Source organism: Mus caroli, unplaced genomic scaffold (assembly GCF_978045245.1).
Source record: "Mus caroli unplaced genomic scaffold, Mus_caroli_1 scaffold_10, whole genome shotgun sequence".
NCBI classification, from domain to species: domain Eukaryota; kingdom Metazoa; phylum Chordata; class Mammalia; order Rodentia; family Muridae; genus Mus; species Mus caroli.
The window spans coordinates 33,935,252-33,952,266 of NW_028227265.1; the positions used below are offsets into that span (position 1 = coordinate 33,935,252).

At 46.8% G+C, this 17,015-nt stretch overlaps 1 protein-coding gene across 1 annotated transcript; it reads left to right on the forward strand.

The window, feature by feature from the left end:
- The first annotated feature begins 169 nt into the window (after positions 1 to 169).
- On the forward strand, positions 170 to 16,977 carry Prss54 (serine protease 54). Its single transcript, XM_085843687.1, has 7 exons — positions 170 to 322; positions 828 to 1,087; positions 1,219 to 1,313; positions 5,190 to 5,365; positions 10,694 to 10,948; positions 11,762 to 11,890; positions 16,221 to 16,977. Exons 3-7 carry the CDS (start codon positions 1,253 to 1,255, stop codon positions 16,749 to 16,751), a joined length of 1,152 nt encoding a protein of 383 aa, XP_085699813.1. The 5' UTR covers positions 170 to 322; positions 828 to 1,087; positions 1,219 to 1,252; the 3' UTR covers positions 16,752 to 16,977.
- The last annotated feature ends 38 nt before the right edge of the window (positions 16,978 to 17,015 follow it).

A 17,015-nucleotide genomic window follows, 5' to 3' on the forward strand; every position in this document is an offset into this window, starting at 1 on the left:
CCATCAATGTCAGACAATTCATACATTTCCTCCTGTCCCTCTTAAGTTCTCAGGTTCAAACGTTTGCTGAGAGATGCCGTGGTAACCATGACGCCACAATGGAACATTCTTCCCAAGGCGTAGAAGAAACTCCGCTGTAGAGCTCTGCTGCATAAGGCCACAGTGAGTTCATTTCTCCTTTAGTCGGAATAGTTCACAGAAGAACTCAAAGCATCATCCTGAGGACAAAAGAAACATCTCATGTCATGAGGGGAACATGGTGACTTAGAACTGTGCAGTTTCCTTAGGTCATGGTGCACAGTCTGAGGCACCAGGATATGAGGTGATGCTCCCAGGGCTTAGGGGTTCAGACAGTTTTGAGCTCACATTTCAGATTCGATGCTGAGTTGCTGTGTGACCTTGAGCCTGTTACTCCATGTCCCCTGGGTATCAGTTTCTGAGTCTGTAAAATGGGGATTGTGAGAGTGTCTGTGTCTAGGGGGTCTACATGAGTGTACGGAGCAAACGTTGGGACTGCTACCAGTGATGACATCCCAGCAACCTTTTTTGTTGTTGTTTTTGCTGTCATTGTTTTTGTTTTCCTTTTGTTTTCATTTTTAAAGATAGCACCTTTCTGTGTAACAGTCCTGGCCATCCTGGAATTCACTCTGTAGACCAGATTGGCCTCTCATTCATAGAGATCCACTTGCCTCTGCCTCCCTAGTGCCTGGATTAAAGGCGTGTGCCATCACTCCCAGGCCTGATGTGAGTTTTAATAGGAGGGAGACATCACAGTAAGAACCTAAGCCCTGGGAGAGCTCCCACCAAAGCCCTGTCTTCTCTTTCAGCAGTGTTTTATGGCTATAGAGTCAAAGCAAGGGTTGAATTCCACAAATCAAAAGCCAGCCCTTTTTAGAGAACCAACTCTCTAGCACAACCAGGGCCCCCAGGCTGCTCTGAGAAGACAACTGGAAAAAAAAAAAAAAAAAAAAAAGCAGACTACCCTCTCTCCTTGGGCCATCTCACAAGCTGTTAGCCAAGCATCCGGAGCCAGACAGCCTCTTCCTTGTCCATACCTGCTTGGAACCCAGCGCTGGGGATGTGACAGGTCAGTTTACTCCATCTGGGAACCTTGTTGGCAAAAAGGAACAGGCTTGTACTGTGGGGACCACCCCGTTCGGGGAGCAGGGGAGCCTGCCCATGGACAGGGATGGAGTCACGGGTCTTCTGTCTTCCCAGCTGCTCATGGTGCTCGCTGTGCTTCTCTCTGGGGATGGCAGAGATGCGAGGGATGCTGCTGATGCTGCTGTACATGTCCCACTCGTCATCTGCCAGTGAGTGTGCAGCTCCTTTCCCAAGGCGTTCAGTGACAAGTGGAGCCTGGGGTGGGGTGGGGGTAGGACGGAGGGTCATCCAGGAGATCAGGGTGGCCCTAAATGCCCAGAGAGGGACTCATTGGGCAAGGAAGACCATCCCCAGCCCTTTTCCTGGGAAGCAGGTGTGAGTGGAAGGAACTAGGAAATGCGGAGTGTTAGGGTACAGATATGAGTCTAATACTAAGGGTGGAAAACAGGAAAAATAGCAACAGGGCCCAGAATGGCCTATAAGGCATACGTGTCAGAGTGAGAAGTCAACCTTGCCCACCTGGAGTGCTCTGAGCTCTGTGAACTCTGACCCTCATCAGGACGAGTCCCCCAGTGACAGAGGTTTCCCTTGTTGTAAAAGTGGCTGCTGTTGTCCCCTCCTCCCTGGCCTGTAGACTGCTCAGCACTAACAAGTCCAGCCTAGGAAAGAGCAGATAAACAAGGGATAGTGAGTGAAGCAGGCTCTGTCCACCTTTGCTGACATTGGTTAGACAGAAGATACACACACACACACACACACACACACACACACACAGACACACACACACACACACACACTGTGCAAAGACCCCACACCATCTTCAGCCTCCTCCATTTCCCTGCCAAGGAGACCAAGAGATGCCCAGAAACACAGACATGGCATCTCTCCCACTAAGTCATAGCTGAGACCCAGAAAGACAAAAAACAAAGAAACAAAAAAACCCCAAACTCTTGCTCTCTGGACCAAATTTTCTCTTCATGACGTTAGCAATAGAATCAGGGACAAGGCAGGGAGGGACTCTGCACAAGTACCCTACTACACAGGTACTTACCCAGCACCCAAGTGGCACTTTAGAAAAAGGAATGTCGTCACGTATATGGAATCCCTTGGCTTGGGAAGGAATGGCTAATGCCTGTCTTATAGATCACCAATTTCTCTAGGGAAAAACCAAGGCCAAGCCAAGGAATTTCATTGTTGGTATTTCTGCAGTGGTTAGTGGCTTTAGTGTTCTCCCAGCAAAGACTATGGATGGATGGAAATTTGGTCTTGGGATACCTCATGATGAAGAGGTCCTCTGTGTTCTTTTATGCTGTTTATTTGTTTTGTTTTGAGACAAGAGTCTCACTATGTAACACTGGCTATCCTGGTGCTCACTAGGTAGACCAAGCTAGCTTTGATCTACCTGTGTCTGCTTCCTGAGTGCTAAGATTAAAGGTATATGCTGCCATGCCTAGCCCTCTCTAAGTTCTTGACAATACTGGAGATGGCAGTGGGCTCTGTGTTTTGAAAATGTCTTTGCTGCTGCCATTCTAGGTCACCACCGGAAGAAACCCTTCCATTCTTCCTGTTTTCTCATCTAAACACTCAGCACATCCTTGGGGTCATATCTCTCTGCCCCAGACCCTCAAAGTCCATCTCTACATGGTCAGTTCTCACCCCAGTGCCTGGCAGGGTTCTGTGCAGGTAGATGAATGGCTGGAAAGGCATTCACTGGAAGTCCAGTGCATAGGACCTGTTATGGTATGGGTGCCTGTTACATGGCTTGGAGACCCAAGGCCAACCAACAAAAAAAGTAATCATCGATTTGAGAATAAGCAGGGAGTCAGCTTGCATTTTGGGGGAACAGAATTGCCAGTGTTGCCCCAAGGCTCAGCAGTTATTTATAGAGCTATAGTTTGCATATTCCCATAATCTTCTGTATGATCTTACAACAATCCCAAGTGGTGTACAGCCAGGCCCACGACTACACCCTCCAAAAGAGGAAACAGTATCAGAGAGTAGCGGCTTGCCCAAGATCTCAGCACACTAAGAGACTAACTTGACTTCGAAGTCTGCATCCAGGCACTTCACAAATAGCAAGTGTAATGTCTAGAGATTCTTGTAGATGCCTGATACTCTCTGGATGGAGAATCTCTACACCCTGGCTCTACAAGGAGCTGAGAAGCCCTGTGGGCATTAGAACTCAACAGAACAAGGTATATCAATGGCAAAGGGAGGACACGGAACAATAGAGGGAGTTAGCAACTTGGGGAGCAACATAGTTCATGGAGTTGCCGCCTTCTTATGAATGATGCCAGGAAAGTGGGGGGCTCAGCTCCCCACACCCAGCACTATAAGGAAGTCAGTCTCTGGCCCTGCCTTCTCTTGTTTCCATAATTTTTCCTGTTCTAACAGTCTCCATGCTTGTATGAATATAGACCACTAAGGACAATATAGGTCCACCCAACCTCAGGCAGACAGAGGGAACATATCATTTAAACAACACTTGTATTCTCCTGGAAATAAAAATCCAGGCTTCCCAGAAGGCAGCTCAGCTGGAAAAGGCTGAGAAGGATTGGGAAGGGGGACAGAGACAGCTTCTACATGCCAGGACTTTTATCTCCTTCATGACAGGGTGTCGATAGCTGACAGAGTCATTTTATTCATGCACCAGATAACTTATAGAACACCAGCCAGATACTAGACACCACGCTAGCTCCTAGGGACACACTAATAAGCAAAACAGACCTGGTAGGAAGAGCCATGTGTGCCAGAAGCTTGCAGGGGAGGTAGGGAAAGGCAAGAGTGAATTTAAAGCTGAGGGGGGCTGGAACACAGATCACGACAAGGCGAGTGGTGGAGTTTGGGTTCCTCTGCACTGACCCTGTATGCTTGCCGCTTGTGTGACGGAGACAGGTGCTACCTGCCCTAAAGCCGGAGTTCTCCATCCATCTTAGCAGTGCCCACCTTCAGGGTTATGGGAGAATTGTCCCATAGTATATGAATGCTGGCAGTGCTCAAACCTTTGGGCCTCAAGACCCTTTCATACTCTTATGTTATCCTGGTCCCTAATCTAGTTTTGCTTGGTGGGGGGGAGCTTTGTCCTAGTGTTGCTTCTGTTGCTAAACACCCCACCAGAGGGGTTCAAGCAGATTGTCACATCACGCCCATAGTCAAGAGCTGCCTACTTGCTCGCTTAGCTAGCTTTCTTGACTATTTTTTCTTATTGACAGGTTTTACTATGTGGAACTTACAGGCCAGAACCCACTCTGCTCACTCTGTAGACCATGCTGGCCTCAGACTCACAGAGATGCCCCTACCTTTGCCTCCTTGAGTACTGGGATTAAAGATGTAGCAACCACCCCTATGGCTTCTTTACTCTTATACAGTTAAGGACACCCTCTCCCCAGGAAATGGTACTGCCCAGGGTGACCCTGTTCTTATATCAATTAGCAGTTAAGACAGTCCTCAACAGACATGCTGTCAACCCAACCTTATCTAGATAATTCTTCATTAGGACTCTCTTCCAAGTGATTCTAGGCTACACCAAGTTGATAATTAAAACTAACCACCACAGACTTTATTTTTCACACTTACCATAGTAGAAAATAAGCTAGAGAAAGCGAAAGCACAAGGATATACAAATCCATGCACGCATTTGGCCACCAGAGTGCTGATATCCCAAATCTGGAAAACTGCACCATACACGTGTGAGAGGAGAGTTGAGGAAACAAGCAACAGCTTTTCCCTGAAGGAAGGGTCTAGACTCTACAGGATGCCTACGGGTCCTTTACCACCCGCTTTTGTACGAAGGATGACAGACAAGGCCTAGCAAGAGGTGCTGGGCTTGGCTGAAAGGTGCCAGTAGTAGGGTCTAGTGAGACTTTTACAAAGTTCAGAAATGCTGCCAAGCATCTTTAATATGGACGATCTCCTGGGATAAACAAAGCATCAGGGCGGTAGAGTGAGCCCCAAGCAAAACAGCCAGTGGAACAGGAGTCCCGAGGTCTGGGGAATGGCAGAGCTCACAGGGGCGGGGGTGGGGGTGGGGGGTGTGGGGGTGGCTAGCTCCCTGCCGTATGGTGAGGCCTATGCTCCCTCTGCAGTTTGCGGCATCCAGAAAGCCACCATCACGGACGAGTTAAAGGAGAACCTCGTGAGCAGCACCGAGTTCCCCTGGGTGGTGTCCATCCAGGACAAACAGTATACCCACCTGGCGTTCGGCTGCATTCTCAGCGAGTTCTGGATCCTCAGCACCGCCTCCGCTCTCCAGCACAGGCCAGTCCCCCCACCCCCACCCCGTGTGAGGGTTGGGAAGTGGAGTGTCCCGAATGCCTGGGGTCTAGTGGGGTCTGCAGGATTGACTCTGGGTGTGTGTGCCTGCGCCAAGGACCTGAGATCACTCACCAGTGGCTCATTGGGACTTTGCTATGAGGACCGAGGGTGGTGCCAGAGAAAAAGCAGGATGCTATCTATTGTGTCTAGGAATCCACTTGTGATTTTGCCACAATCACGGAGGCGTGGATTCTTTGATTATGTCCATCGGGTGTACTTCCAGAATAAGTTAAGGAAATCGACAGGAGCCCTGACAAGACACCCTGGGCCTCACAAATGTCGCTGCCACAGACCGAAAGATACAGAGAAAAGTGGAAAGAAATTGAGCTGCTTTCAGAACGCATTTCTCTGGGCGCTAAGAACACCCATGGCTTTCTTTCTCTAATTGTGCTTGCATATGTGCCCCAAATTATCTACTGTAAGCTCAGATTCTTACAAGTAAGAAAAAAATCATATGACTAAAGAATTTGGCAAATATTCTAAAAATATTTTCATAAGTATTGTAGAATACCTAACTTCTAGTCCAATGAACTTGGCTTTTGAGAATCGGCATTAAGAAGGCAATTTCAACCTCCTGGGAAGAAAGGTTTCATGTACATGTTCATTGTGTGGCTAATAAACACTGAGAATGCCAGACAGGAAGTAACCATCTAACGGATGTTATGACACAGGCCTGTGATCTCAGCACTTGGAAGGTGGCGGCAGAAGGATCGGGAGTCCACGGTCATCTTTAGCTATATATGGAGTTTGAGGCCAGCCTGGGCTACATGAGACTTGGCCTCAAATATGAACACACACACACACACACACACACAAAACAAAACAAACAACCAAAAACAAAAAGCAAACATTCAGTTACCACAGATAAAACAAATGATAATTTCTTGCATACCCTGTATATGAGATAGTATAATATGCATTACATGATCAGAGGGAGGAAGCATAGGGATTTGTTTGTATGTGCTTGTGTGATGTGCACATGTGTGATTCCTGTCTGCATGTGTAAGGGTGACATTAAGTGTCTTCCTCCATTGCTTTCCACTTTACTGAAGTAGGGTCTCTCATTGAGCCCGAAGGCCACTGATTTGGCTGGTTTTGCCCAGAGTTCCCGTTTCCACCTCTTGAGTGCTAGAACTGCAGGCAAGCTACTTAGCTTTTATCTGGGTGCTAGGGACCTGAACTCTGGTCCTCGTGCTTGCAAAGTGAGTGCTTTATCCACTGAGCCATCTCCCCAGCCTGAAAGTAGAATCATCTTAATTGGCTAAAGAAAGTAAAATGTAGACCCCTGATACGATATACTCTGTAGCTGCTGAGTTTTTAATACTTGTTTTGTGTATTTTAAAATTACTTTTATTATTCTTTCCATGCACGTGGAAAATAATGGGCATCATAGGGCATTTTGTTTTTATTTATTTTTTAAATTAAATGTTCTTTATTAAATAATATTTTAATCAGGTTTCTCCCGCCCCCAACTTCTCTCCACCTCTTTACCTCTTCAACCCCCTTCATTTTCTCTTTCAAAAGCAAAACCCGAAATTCCACAAAAATGAAAACAAGCAAAACAAGCAAAAGATCACCAAGATTTAAAAAAAAAAAAAGGCCAAACAAGACAAAAGTGGAACAAAAAGGTCCACAAAAATACCACTGAATTTGATTTGTGTGGTCCTGGGCATGGGCCTTCCTTCCCTAGAGTGTGGTTGAGATACCCAATACCCGGTAGCTCCACTAGAAAGAACTGACTTTTCCCTTTGCCAGCAGGTATCAGTTGCAAGTAGCTTCTTGGTTAGGGTTGCTGCCTGTAAGTCAAGAAGGAAACAAACCTATTGATATTCTATCTAACCTTGGACTTGCTGTGTCCGCTTCCCCCTCTCAGTGCGGGAACCCTGTCTGGCTTGGACCGGTGAAGGTCTTGTGTGTGCTGCCACACAGTCTCTGTAAATTCACATGCACATTAGTTCTGTTGTGTCCGGAAGACTTTGGTTCCTTGGAGTCATCCATCACCTCTGGCTTGTACAATGCACCTCTTCTTCCTTGTAGATGTCCGAGCCTTGAGAAGGAGGCGTTTAATGAACACATCTCATTTAGGACTGACTGCCTCCAAGACTCTCTGCACGTTGTCCAGTTGTGGGTCTCTGTCTTAACTCCCATCTACTACAAGAAAAACCTTCTTTGATGTGGCTTGATGTGGATGTCATTAGGAGTCATTTTATTGCTGTGTTCCTTTAGCAGAACAATAAATAGTATTAAGGTTTTCCCCCTAGGCCCATGACCTATCTAGTCTCACGTTCTTGGCCACTTTGTATCAGGTGTAGGTTCTGTCTTGTGGAGTTGATTGGTTACTCCAATATCTGTGCAAATGTTATACTGGTGTATCTTGCAGGCAGGTTGCTGTTGTAGGTCAGGGTTTATAGCTAAGTGATATTCGTGATTACCTTTTCCCTCTGGTACTGTGCTGAGTACCTTCCAGAACCATGAACACTAGTCAGTATGAGTGGAGCTTCTAGTTAGGCACCAGATCAACTTCTCCTTGTTCAACGACATAAGGGATGTCTTCAGCAATGTGGCCTTACTATCAAGTTGTAGAGAGTAACCAATCGCCTTGGCAATCGTCTGTGATGTCTGAGGATTCCATGGGATCCCTTTGGCCAGTGACTCAGTAACACGTAACCCATTCCTGACACTTGGTGACAAATGATGTCTAGTTCATTGTGGACACTCCACCCTTGACCCTCACACTGGTCGGAATATATATATATATATGGTTTATTTACAGAGCCTTGACTTTTATTATTTTAAAAAGTTCCATATTTATTTCTCTTTCTGACTCTGTGCTTGTGCCTTCAACATGTTCACAACAATTTTCAGGAAAGTCTGAAATGCTGTGTCAAACTCTGGACCATTCTGAGTGTCTCCAAGCACTGTCTTCAGAAGGGCCAGAATAATGTTTAAATAGAAATTCATGTATACAGGTGACTATCCACAAAGAAGAAACGATACACTATGAAAACATCCCTCAGTCACTAGTTTTCTTCCCTTGCATCATGTCCTGTCATCAATTTCCAGGATATTTCTCTTTTAAAAAACTAATGTGTTCATGGGTATCTATATATCTTTCCATAGTGATTCTTGGGTCTGTTAATGCAGACAGAATCCTCTCTCTCCTTGTCAGCCCAGGTTTCCATAACAGAATATCGTAGACCGGGTGGGTTAGTCACAAAGTCAAAGGTCAGTGTGCCAGTATGTTTGCTTGCTTCTAGCTGAATCTTCACATGGCTATTCCCCTCTGTATGAAAATAGGACAGAAGAGAGATTGTGGAAGGCTCCTGACATCAGCCCCAGTCCCACACATATGCATACACACACACACACACATACACACATGTATATATACACACACATACACACATATGTACACACACATACATATATACACATACATATATACATGTACATACAGATACACACATACATATATATACATACATACTTACACACATATACATACATATGTACACACACACATACACATGCGCGCGCGCACACACACACGAAAAGAAGAACTCTCACTCCCAGTTCATATCCTCTTTATGGCTTGCTCTTTTCCACTGAAGACCTTCTAGGCATGGCTCTCTCCTTCCTATTGCTCCTCTGGCTTCAGGTATTAAATGTTTCTGTGGAATAGTCTGAGGTGATTCTGATTTTAAGCAGGGTGACTCCGAATGCTCATATGCCATAGAGACGCCTGGCTCAGTCCTGCTTCCCAGTGCCTGCTGTTATTCCTCATTTCACTTTCATGAGTTTCATGAGTTAGACAAGAGTGTGTATGATCAAACTTAGAATGACTTCATCTTTGGTGGACTGGATGTCCAGCTATGCCAGATGGCTCCCATCTGTCACTCACGAGCCACTCTCTACTCTTCCCCCTTCTGGTGGGCCCCAGAGGATTGGCCTTAGTGAGTGACAGCAGTGGTTTGGCTTGCCTTGCCTACTGGTTCCTGTTGGGTACAACCAATGCAACATACAATGCCTGGAGGAGACACTTCTATCAGGGTCTCTATTCTGCTGGGATGAAGTGCTGATGGGTTCCCTCATCCAGCTCCATATAACCCTGCCTGGCCTAAAACTCTTCCCACCTAGGGAGAAGACCCCTGTGTCAGAGACCTGGGCTTGCGAGACCATGCCTCAATGAAGACAGTGAAAGAGGGACTCGGAGTGATTCCCAAACACACACACACACACACACACACACACACACACACACACACACACGGAAATGAAAACGGACACTTGAGAAAACTTTGCTGGCTTCTAACTCGTTTTGGTCATTGTCCTCAGCCTCCTTACTAAGGCTTTAACTGTGTTTTCTATTCTCCCACATGCTGTTTCTAACTTGACTGTCATTCTTGACCTTTCTGCTGAGAATCTTCTCACCCAGCTCCTTGGGAGCTCAGTGGCAGCAGATGTCGCCAGTCACTTGCAGCTGTCCTGCTTGAATGCTGGGTGTGCAATCCTCTTTATAGTTTCACTGTGTGCCCATTTGCTTATAGTTTCTTGGACGTGTCCCAAGGGATGAAGAAGAGAATACCCAGCTTAACTCCACCACTGTTCTGATATGCCATATCTCCCCACACATAAGCCATAGCATATCATTCATAGAATATCTAAGGAGAGAAGCATTAAGTTACTAAGACTGTGAGTGAGAGTTATGGTTACATAGCTAGTAGGATCGCTACTTTGTTTAAAAACACTTCTATATGGAGAAAGTTACCCAGTAACATGTGAACAGATGATCTTTGGTTGGTAAGATAAATGTATTAAGACAGAAGATTCCCCTCCCCTGCCCTGCGAGACCTTGGGCTCACAAGGGAAAACACAAACCTAGAAATTCAGAAGAAATTCTTTGGAGACTGAGTTCAAAGGTATGAGTAAAAACTAACCCAGGGTTTAGACAGACGGCTCAGTGGTTAGAATGCATCTTGCTCTTCCAGAGAGCCCAACTATGATTCTCAACAACATTAAGTAGCTTACAACGACCTGTAGATCCAGATCCAAGGAATCCAGTGCCTCTTCTGGCCTCGGCAGTTATATAGCAGCACACACACGTGCACACACACACACAATTTAACAACAAAACCAAAATACCCAGGGTGTGGGGTTGGATGAGCATACCAGGTTGAAAATAAAAACCATGAGAAATGAGAAATGAGGGAAGTGGGAAGCTTCCTTGCTGCCTTGCCTTTTCCAAATCCCTTCTGTTGTTTTTCTCTCTAGGAAGGAGGTTATTGCTGTTGTTGGTATATCTAACATGGATCCCCGAAAGACTGACCACAGAGAGTATTCAGTCAATACCATCATCCCCCATGAGAACTTTGACAACGTCTCAATGGGCAATAACATAGCCCTCCTGAAGACAGAATCCTCCATGCATTTCAATGACCTGGTCCAGGCTATCTGCTTCCTGGGCAAAAAGCTACATAAGCCACCAGCCTTGAAGAACTGCTGGGTAGCAGGATGGAATCCCACGACTGCAGTTAATGCATTCCTTCTCCTAGAGGAGGCTGTGTGTGTGCTGGCGGTGGGGGGGACTCGGAGGAACTTCTTTAGGGCTTGTCTTAATCCATCAGGAGGCTTGATGTTCAGGGTTGATTCCTTGTGTTTGCCTTTGTAGATGGGCTCTCCTCTTCCTCTTCCTCTTCCTCTTCCTCTTCCTCTTCCTCCTCCTCCTCCTCTTCCTCTTTCTCCTCTTCCTCTTCCTCTTCCTCCTCCTTTCCTCCTCTTCTCCCTCCTCTTCCTCATCCTTTTCTTTTCTCTTCTCCTTTTTTTCTTCCTCCTCCTTCTCCTCCTCCCCATCCTTTTCTTCTTCCCCCTTTTCTTCCTTCCCTTCCTCTTCCTCTTCCTCTTCTTTCCTCTCGTTTTCTTCTCTATTTTCTTCCTCCTCCCCATCCTCCTTCCCTTCCCTCCCCCCCCCTTCCTCTTTCTTCTCTATACCCAAGTAATAAACAGGCAGCAAACTGCCTCACCAAATGCTGGGAAGAGTAAGGGAACTAGAGTTGAGTGTACTCTTCCCTAAGTCTTCCTTTCTCTGTCATCTTGGGTAAAGAATGAAACAAGGAAATGCATACATAGTCTTTAAGTGTGAAAGAAGAGTGAATTGTTCTCTGTTTCCAGATTCAGGGTCAAAGTGAAGAGCTAGTTTTCAGTGAAATCTCAGACACAGGTTCTGATTTCTATATGTAAAAAGGACTTTTCTGATCACTCTTGTTTGACTATGTGAGTTGCTGTTGTATGGACACAGGACCACCTTCTTGTTAATAACTCTTGGGCTCTCTGTTGCATGGTCCAGACAGGAAATCACATGACAATGAGTATCCTGAGGCGAATCTCCGTGAACGACATTGAAGTGTGTCCCTTACATAGACACCGGAAAACAGAATGTGCCAGTCACAAAAAGGAACCCAACAATGTTTGCCTGGTAAGAATTTAATCCAGTAGTGGTCAAATTCCAAAAGTCATCATGAGTTGCACCCAAGGGACCAAGGGGTCACAGGAGTGCCTCCTTACTGGACAAAGGGGAGCGAAAGACAAAGGGACAGTGATATGAGATTCACGTATCTGGTAGGAATAACGTTTAGTAGAAAGTACGTACTCAAAAACTTGCTGAATGACTGAGTGTGACATGCCATGACTATAATGCTAAAGCTCAGCAGGCCAAGACAGAAGGATTGTGAATTTAAGGCCAACCTGAACTACATAATGACATCTTAGCTTGAAAAAGAAAAAAAAAAAAAGTCTGCTGGAAGGACAACACGGAGTTACTATTTTCAGTGTAATGATTAAGCATATCCAAGTCACAGATGCTCATTAATGATCTAAAAATGAAAGGTGTGGGTCCTGCTTCCACTTGGGTGTATGTATGTATACAAGTCTCCAGGGTTGGAGTCACCATATTCAGCATCTATGGAACCCAGGGCCTCTTTTGATGCACTGTTTGCCAGGAACTGAGGCTTTCTTCTACAAGAATCCCTGCTCTCTACGAGTACTGCAGAGAATGATTGCCCTATGGTCTGAGCAAAATGTGTAAAATTCCCCACCATCTGGTTCAGGTCCCCTAATGTCTAAACCCAGACTAATGTGGCTTATTAAGACTAGTCAATAAATGTTAGAGTAAGGAGAAAAACTTCAGGCTAGCAGGAAAAGTTCTCTGTCTCTGTCTCTCTGTTTGTGTGTGAGAGAGACAGAGAGAGACGGTGACATAATATACTTTGGGGATCAAACCTAGGACCAAGAGCATGCTAAGCAAATGCTCTACTACTGAGCTACATTCTCAACTTAAGTCTGCCTTTGTAAGATGCTGATCACCTCTCATCTACAGATAACCTTCAAGACTCCTCTGATCAAGATGTTTCTCCTCCAAGAGGAAGGAACACACACACACACACACACACACACACACACACACACACACACACACTTCTCATTAAGCAGCTAGTTTGCTCTCCCTGAAGTGGCTCAACATTGTTCAACTGCTCTGTGCTTGACTTCCTGCCAGGGGAGGACATCAGCTGCTGTTGCTCCTTCTACCTCTCCTTCCCTTCCTTCTCTTCCTCCTCTTTAGTTTTTGGGTTTTTTTGTTTTACTGAGACAAAGTCTCTCTGTGTGTAGTCCTGGCTGTCCTGGAACTCATTCTGTAGACCAGGCTGGCTCCAAACCCACAGAGATCCTGCATGCTAGGACTAAAGGCACATGTCACCACTGTGCAGCCTCAGCAACTTCTCAAATTGGATGTTCTAAAAACAGTAGAGGTCATAGTTATTTAATAAAATCCTGATAGCAATCATCCCATCAGTACAGTACCACGTTTCATTGTACCTAAGATTCCATTAATTGTAGGTGCTGACATAATTTCACACAATGCTAAGAAAAGAATAGAATGATGCCGGTTAGACTTTGCCATCAACGGCTTCAAACTACAGCATCTTTTCCACTTTGCTAAGTGTTTTGGAGTGTGCCTAGACCCTGGAAATGGTGTATTGTAAATGTATTAAGTGACCACCCTGCAAAGTTGTTTTTTAACTGTGGCACCCCCTGTGAAATCTTTCATATGTATGTATGGTGTGCATGCAGGGTACACGTGGATGTGGGTTCATGTGTGTGTTTTTAAAACCATTGTCTTCCTAGATGAATCCCTTACTACTTGAGGCAAGGTCTCTTGCTGGAATCTGCAGTGTGATCGTTTGATGTGGCTAGTCTAGCTAGCTTACTTGCCCCATCCAGCCTCCGGAGCTCACCAGGCACTTACAGCATCTCAGCATCCAAGCTCTAGCCCTCAGGCTTGCTTGGCACACACTTTATCCTCTGAGCCATCCTCGGCCACTATTTAGCTTTTGAACTGAATTCTGCTCACAAAACATCTAAGGGTTGACTTCAGTGTTTTGAGTGTTTTCCTGTCTCGGCAATGTGATCCGGTGTCTGGATGCTGAAGACCACGTTTGTCGGGTAGAGAAGAAACTTCCAGCTTTGGAATCTTGACTAATGATTTTCTCCGTGGACCCAGAACAGCTGCTGTGGACATTTACTCTCTACTTCATAGTTTTCTGCAACTCTTAGAGGTTTTCTGGGATGTCAAGGGACAGGACCACCCAGAGAGAGGGGCCCCTCTATTCAGTAGCTGCCCCTCACCCCAGGAGGTGAGACAGAGCTGCTTCAGGGGCCCTGGGTCAGTGGCCTCTGCGGCTTTTACTTCAGAAACCAGAAATCATGGTTCTACTAGGTGGGAAGAATGGCTGTGGGGACGACAAACAAATAAAACCTAGTTCATTCTGAGCCTGGGATTAGCAGCAAAGCCATGTGTAAGCTAGGGCCGTCTGTGCCCACTACTGTGTATTAGGACCATCAAGCTGTGTGTCCTAAATTCCATCCATGTTCTTCTTCGAGAGCAGTTATGATCAACTGGAGGTGGAACCAGTAAGAGGATGGAGACCACTCCATTCTTCCATAGGAAACTCCATACCCCAAGCAACCGTAGTGTGTTACAGACAATGGTCATTCCGCAGTCCCAGGTGAACAGCTAGAACTCTGACATAACCTTTCAACCATCTGCCATTTGGCGGTGTGGCGGTGACGCAGCGGACTGTGAAAGAAATGGAGGGACAGGGGTGCTGTGCTGCCCCTGGAGCGAACAACACGGAATAATATACAGACCCTGTTACCCATAAACTGCTTTGGGGCTTCTGAAAGGCTGCCCAGGCTTAACAGTGTCTTTGCCGAATGTATGTGACTGTCATACCTCTGCCCTATCTCCAGTCACTCCTTCTACCACTAACTCTCACCTCTGCTCTGCCCATACTTCCTAAGCAAGGAGGAGTATAGTGGGAGGGGGACACCCCAGGCAGGGCCATTACCCAGGCCACAGAGCAGAAGTGGCTAAGAGGTCACCTTTTGCCTCTTTGCATCTCCTCCTTGAGTCTTTCCAAACTGCTCGCTGTTATCCATTGGCCCCCTGCTTACTGGTTGCCTCAGTCCAAACAGTGAGAGCAACATATCATTGGCCAGCCTGCCTGGCTCTTCCAGTCAAGGAGGTCATAAATTAAGGAGGGTGCATAGTCCTTCCTTTATGTTGGACCAAGATGGACCATGGGGTGGGAGCAGAGGTTTGACACTGGCAGAAGTGTCCTCAGGTAGGACAGGTGGGATAAATGAAACCCGGTAGTTATCTTGAGATGTTTCCCCATTTCCACAACTCCCTACAGAAAAAATTACAGCCCCTACAACCCCTTACATAGATAACGATCGTAGCTCACTCTTTACTGACTGCATACTGCATGCCTGGCACCAGAGCTGAACATCTCACAGGTACTAGCTCATCTCCACATCGCATTAGAACTGAGCTGCTTGCCTCAGTGGTAACTGGCCAGTTTGCCTGGCTCTTCCAGTCAAGGGGGCTGACTGGTAAGTAGGCTAAGCCTCGGTCTTCTTGCCGTGCGTGAGATGAGGTCTGTGGGATAGAACTCCTGAGCCCCCAGAGGACTGCTCCTTCAGGAAACGGAAGGCTGCAGTATGGCAGGCCTGGTGAGCAGACGGAGTCACTGCAGCTGTGGCAGCGGGCAGGAAGCTGTAGAGCCAGCACAGCTCTTCTTCCCGAGGGAGGGACGCTGGTCCTCCCTCCCCTCCATCCAGTTAGGAAGAAAGAAAAAGGAGAAGGGTTCAGAGGTGTGATCATTCTAGCCCAGAATGGAAAGAAATACTGGTATATTTGAGGGATGAGCAGCCAAAAGGGAGGAAGACTCACTAGAAAAAAACAAGACAGTTTAAATTGAGCCAGGAAGCTATGGGCAATCTGGGTACTGGGGCCACAGATAATTTGCATAATGTGAAGAAAACCTGGGCCAAGGAAGTGGGGTGCTTGCCTTGCATAGAGCCCTGGAGTCAGAGATTTGATACCCAGCTCTGCATTAAAGACCAGTTGTGGTAGCTGGTACTCCCAGCATGGGGGGGTAGAGTCACACAGGGATCAAGAGTTCAAAGTCATCTTTAGCTACATACTGGGTAGGTGATATGAGATCCAGACTCAAAGAAGCAGGCAAGAAAGAGGGAGAGAGGGAGAGGGACAGAGTGGAAAAAGCAGAGGGGTGTGTGTGTGTGTGTGTTGCAATTGGTGGTGGTGGTCTAGATTTTAAATAGTAGCCTATCATTTTGCCCCATTTCCAGAATCAATGCAAGGCTTTCTAAAACAGACAGTGGTACAAGGGATCTACTGAGAAGTCTTTCTGAGACCTGAAGCCTTCTTCTGTCCTTTACTGCAGGGAGAACCAGGAAGCCCTATGATGTGCCAGGCAAAGAAGCTGGATCTCTGGATCCTGAGAGGACTCCTGGCCTATGGAGGCGACTCGTGCCCTGGCCTGTTTCTGTACACCAGTGTGGCAGACTACAGCGACTGGATCACGGCCAAGACGAGGAAGGCTGGCCCTTCCCTGTCCTCGATCCACCTCTGGGAGAAGTTGGTCTTTGAGCTCCCCTTTCACGAATCAAATATTGCCCTGACAACGAATTCGTTTTCTGTACATACCTATGCTGAATGGCCCCACTCCTACTCCCAAGGACAAAGAATGTCCACTAAGTCCAACAAGCAGAAGGATGCTGGGCAGAACTTCAGGATAAACAGGCAACCGGAAACCAGCGGGCCTTCGCAGGTGGCTATTCAGCCCATGTACTACGACTACTACGGTGGGGAAGCAGGGGAAGGTGGGGCTGTGGCTGGCCAGAACAGGCTGCATTGGTCCCAAGAAAGGATCTTGATGTCCTTCGTGCTTGTTTTCTTGGGCAGCGGAGTCTAGCTAGGAGCTAACCTACTACCACTGAGAAGAAGCTCAGAGCGCAAGGCGCTAGGTGCCTGCCGTACTGTTCTGGTGTCTGCTCTTGATGGGTGCCCCCTGGGTGGCCCTGGGCAGGCCCACGGCAGCGCCAGGCTGGCTCTCCTTCCTCTGTCCCACTCCCATATGTGGGAAGGTCACTTTTATTTATGCTTGTGAACTAAATGTGGGCTAACGCGTGTCAAACGATTAGTGTGCCCTTGTGGTTCTTTCAGTGTTAATGGTGCC

What these genes read in the sequence shown, in the direction of transcription:
- Prss54 (XM_085843687.1), top strand. Translation starts at nt 1,253, where the DNA reads ATGGCAGAGATGCGAGGGATGCTGCTGATGCTGCTGTACATGTCCCAC. An exon ending in GTCCCACTCGTCATCTGCCA is followed by an intron (nt 1,314 to 5,189) that starts GTGAGTGTGCAG and finishes CTCCCTCTGCAG; the next exon opens with TTTGCGGCATCCAGAAAGCC. An exon ending in AACCCAACAATGTTTGCCTG is followed by an intron (nt 11,891 to 16,220) that starts GTAAGAATTTAA and finishes CCTTTACTGCAG; the next exon opens with GGAGAACCAGGAAGCCCTAT.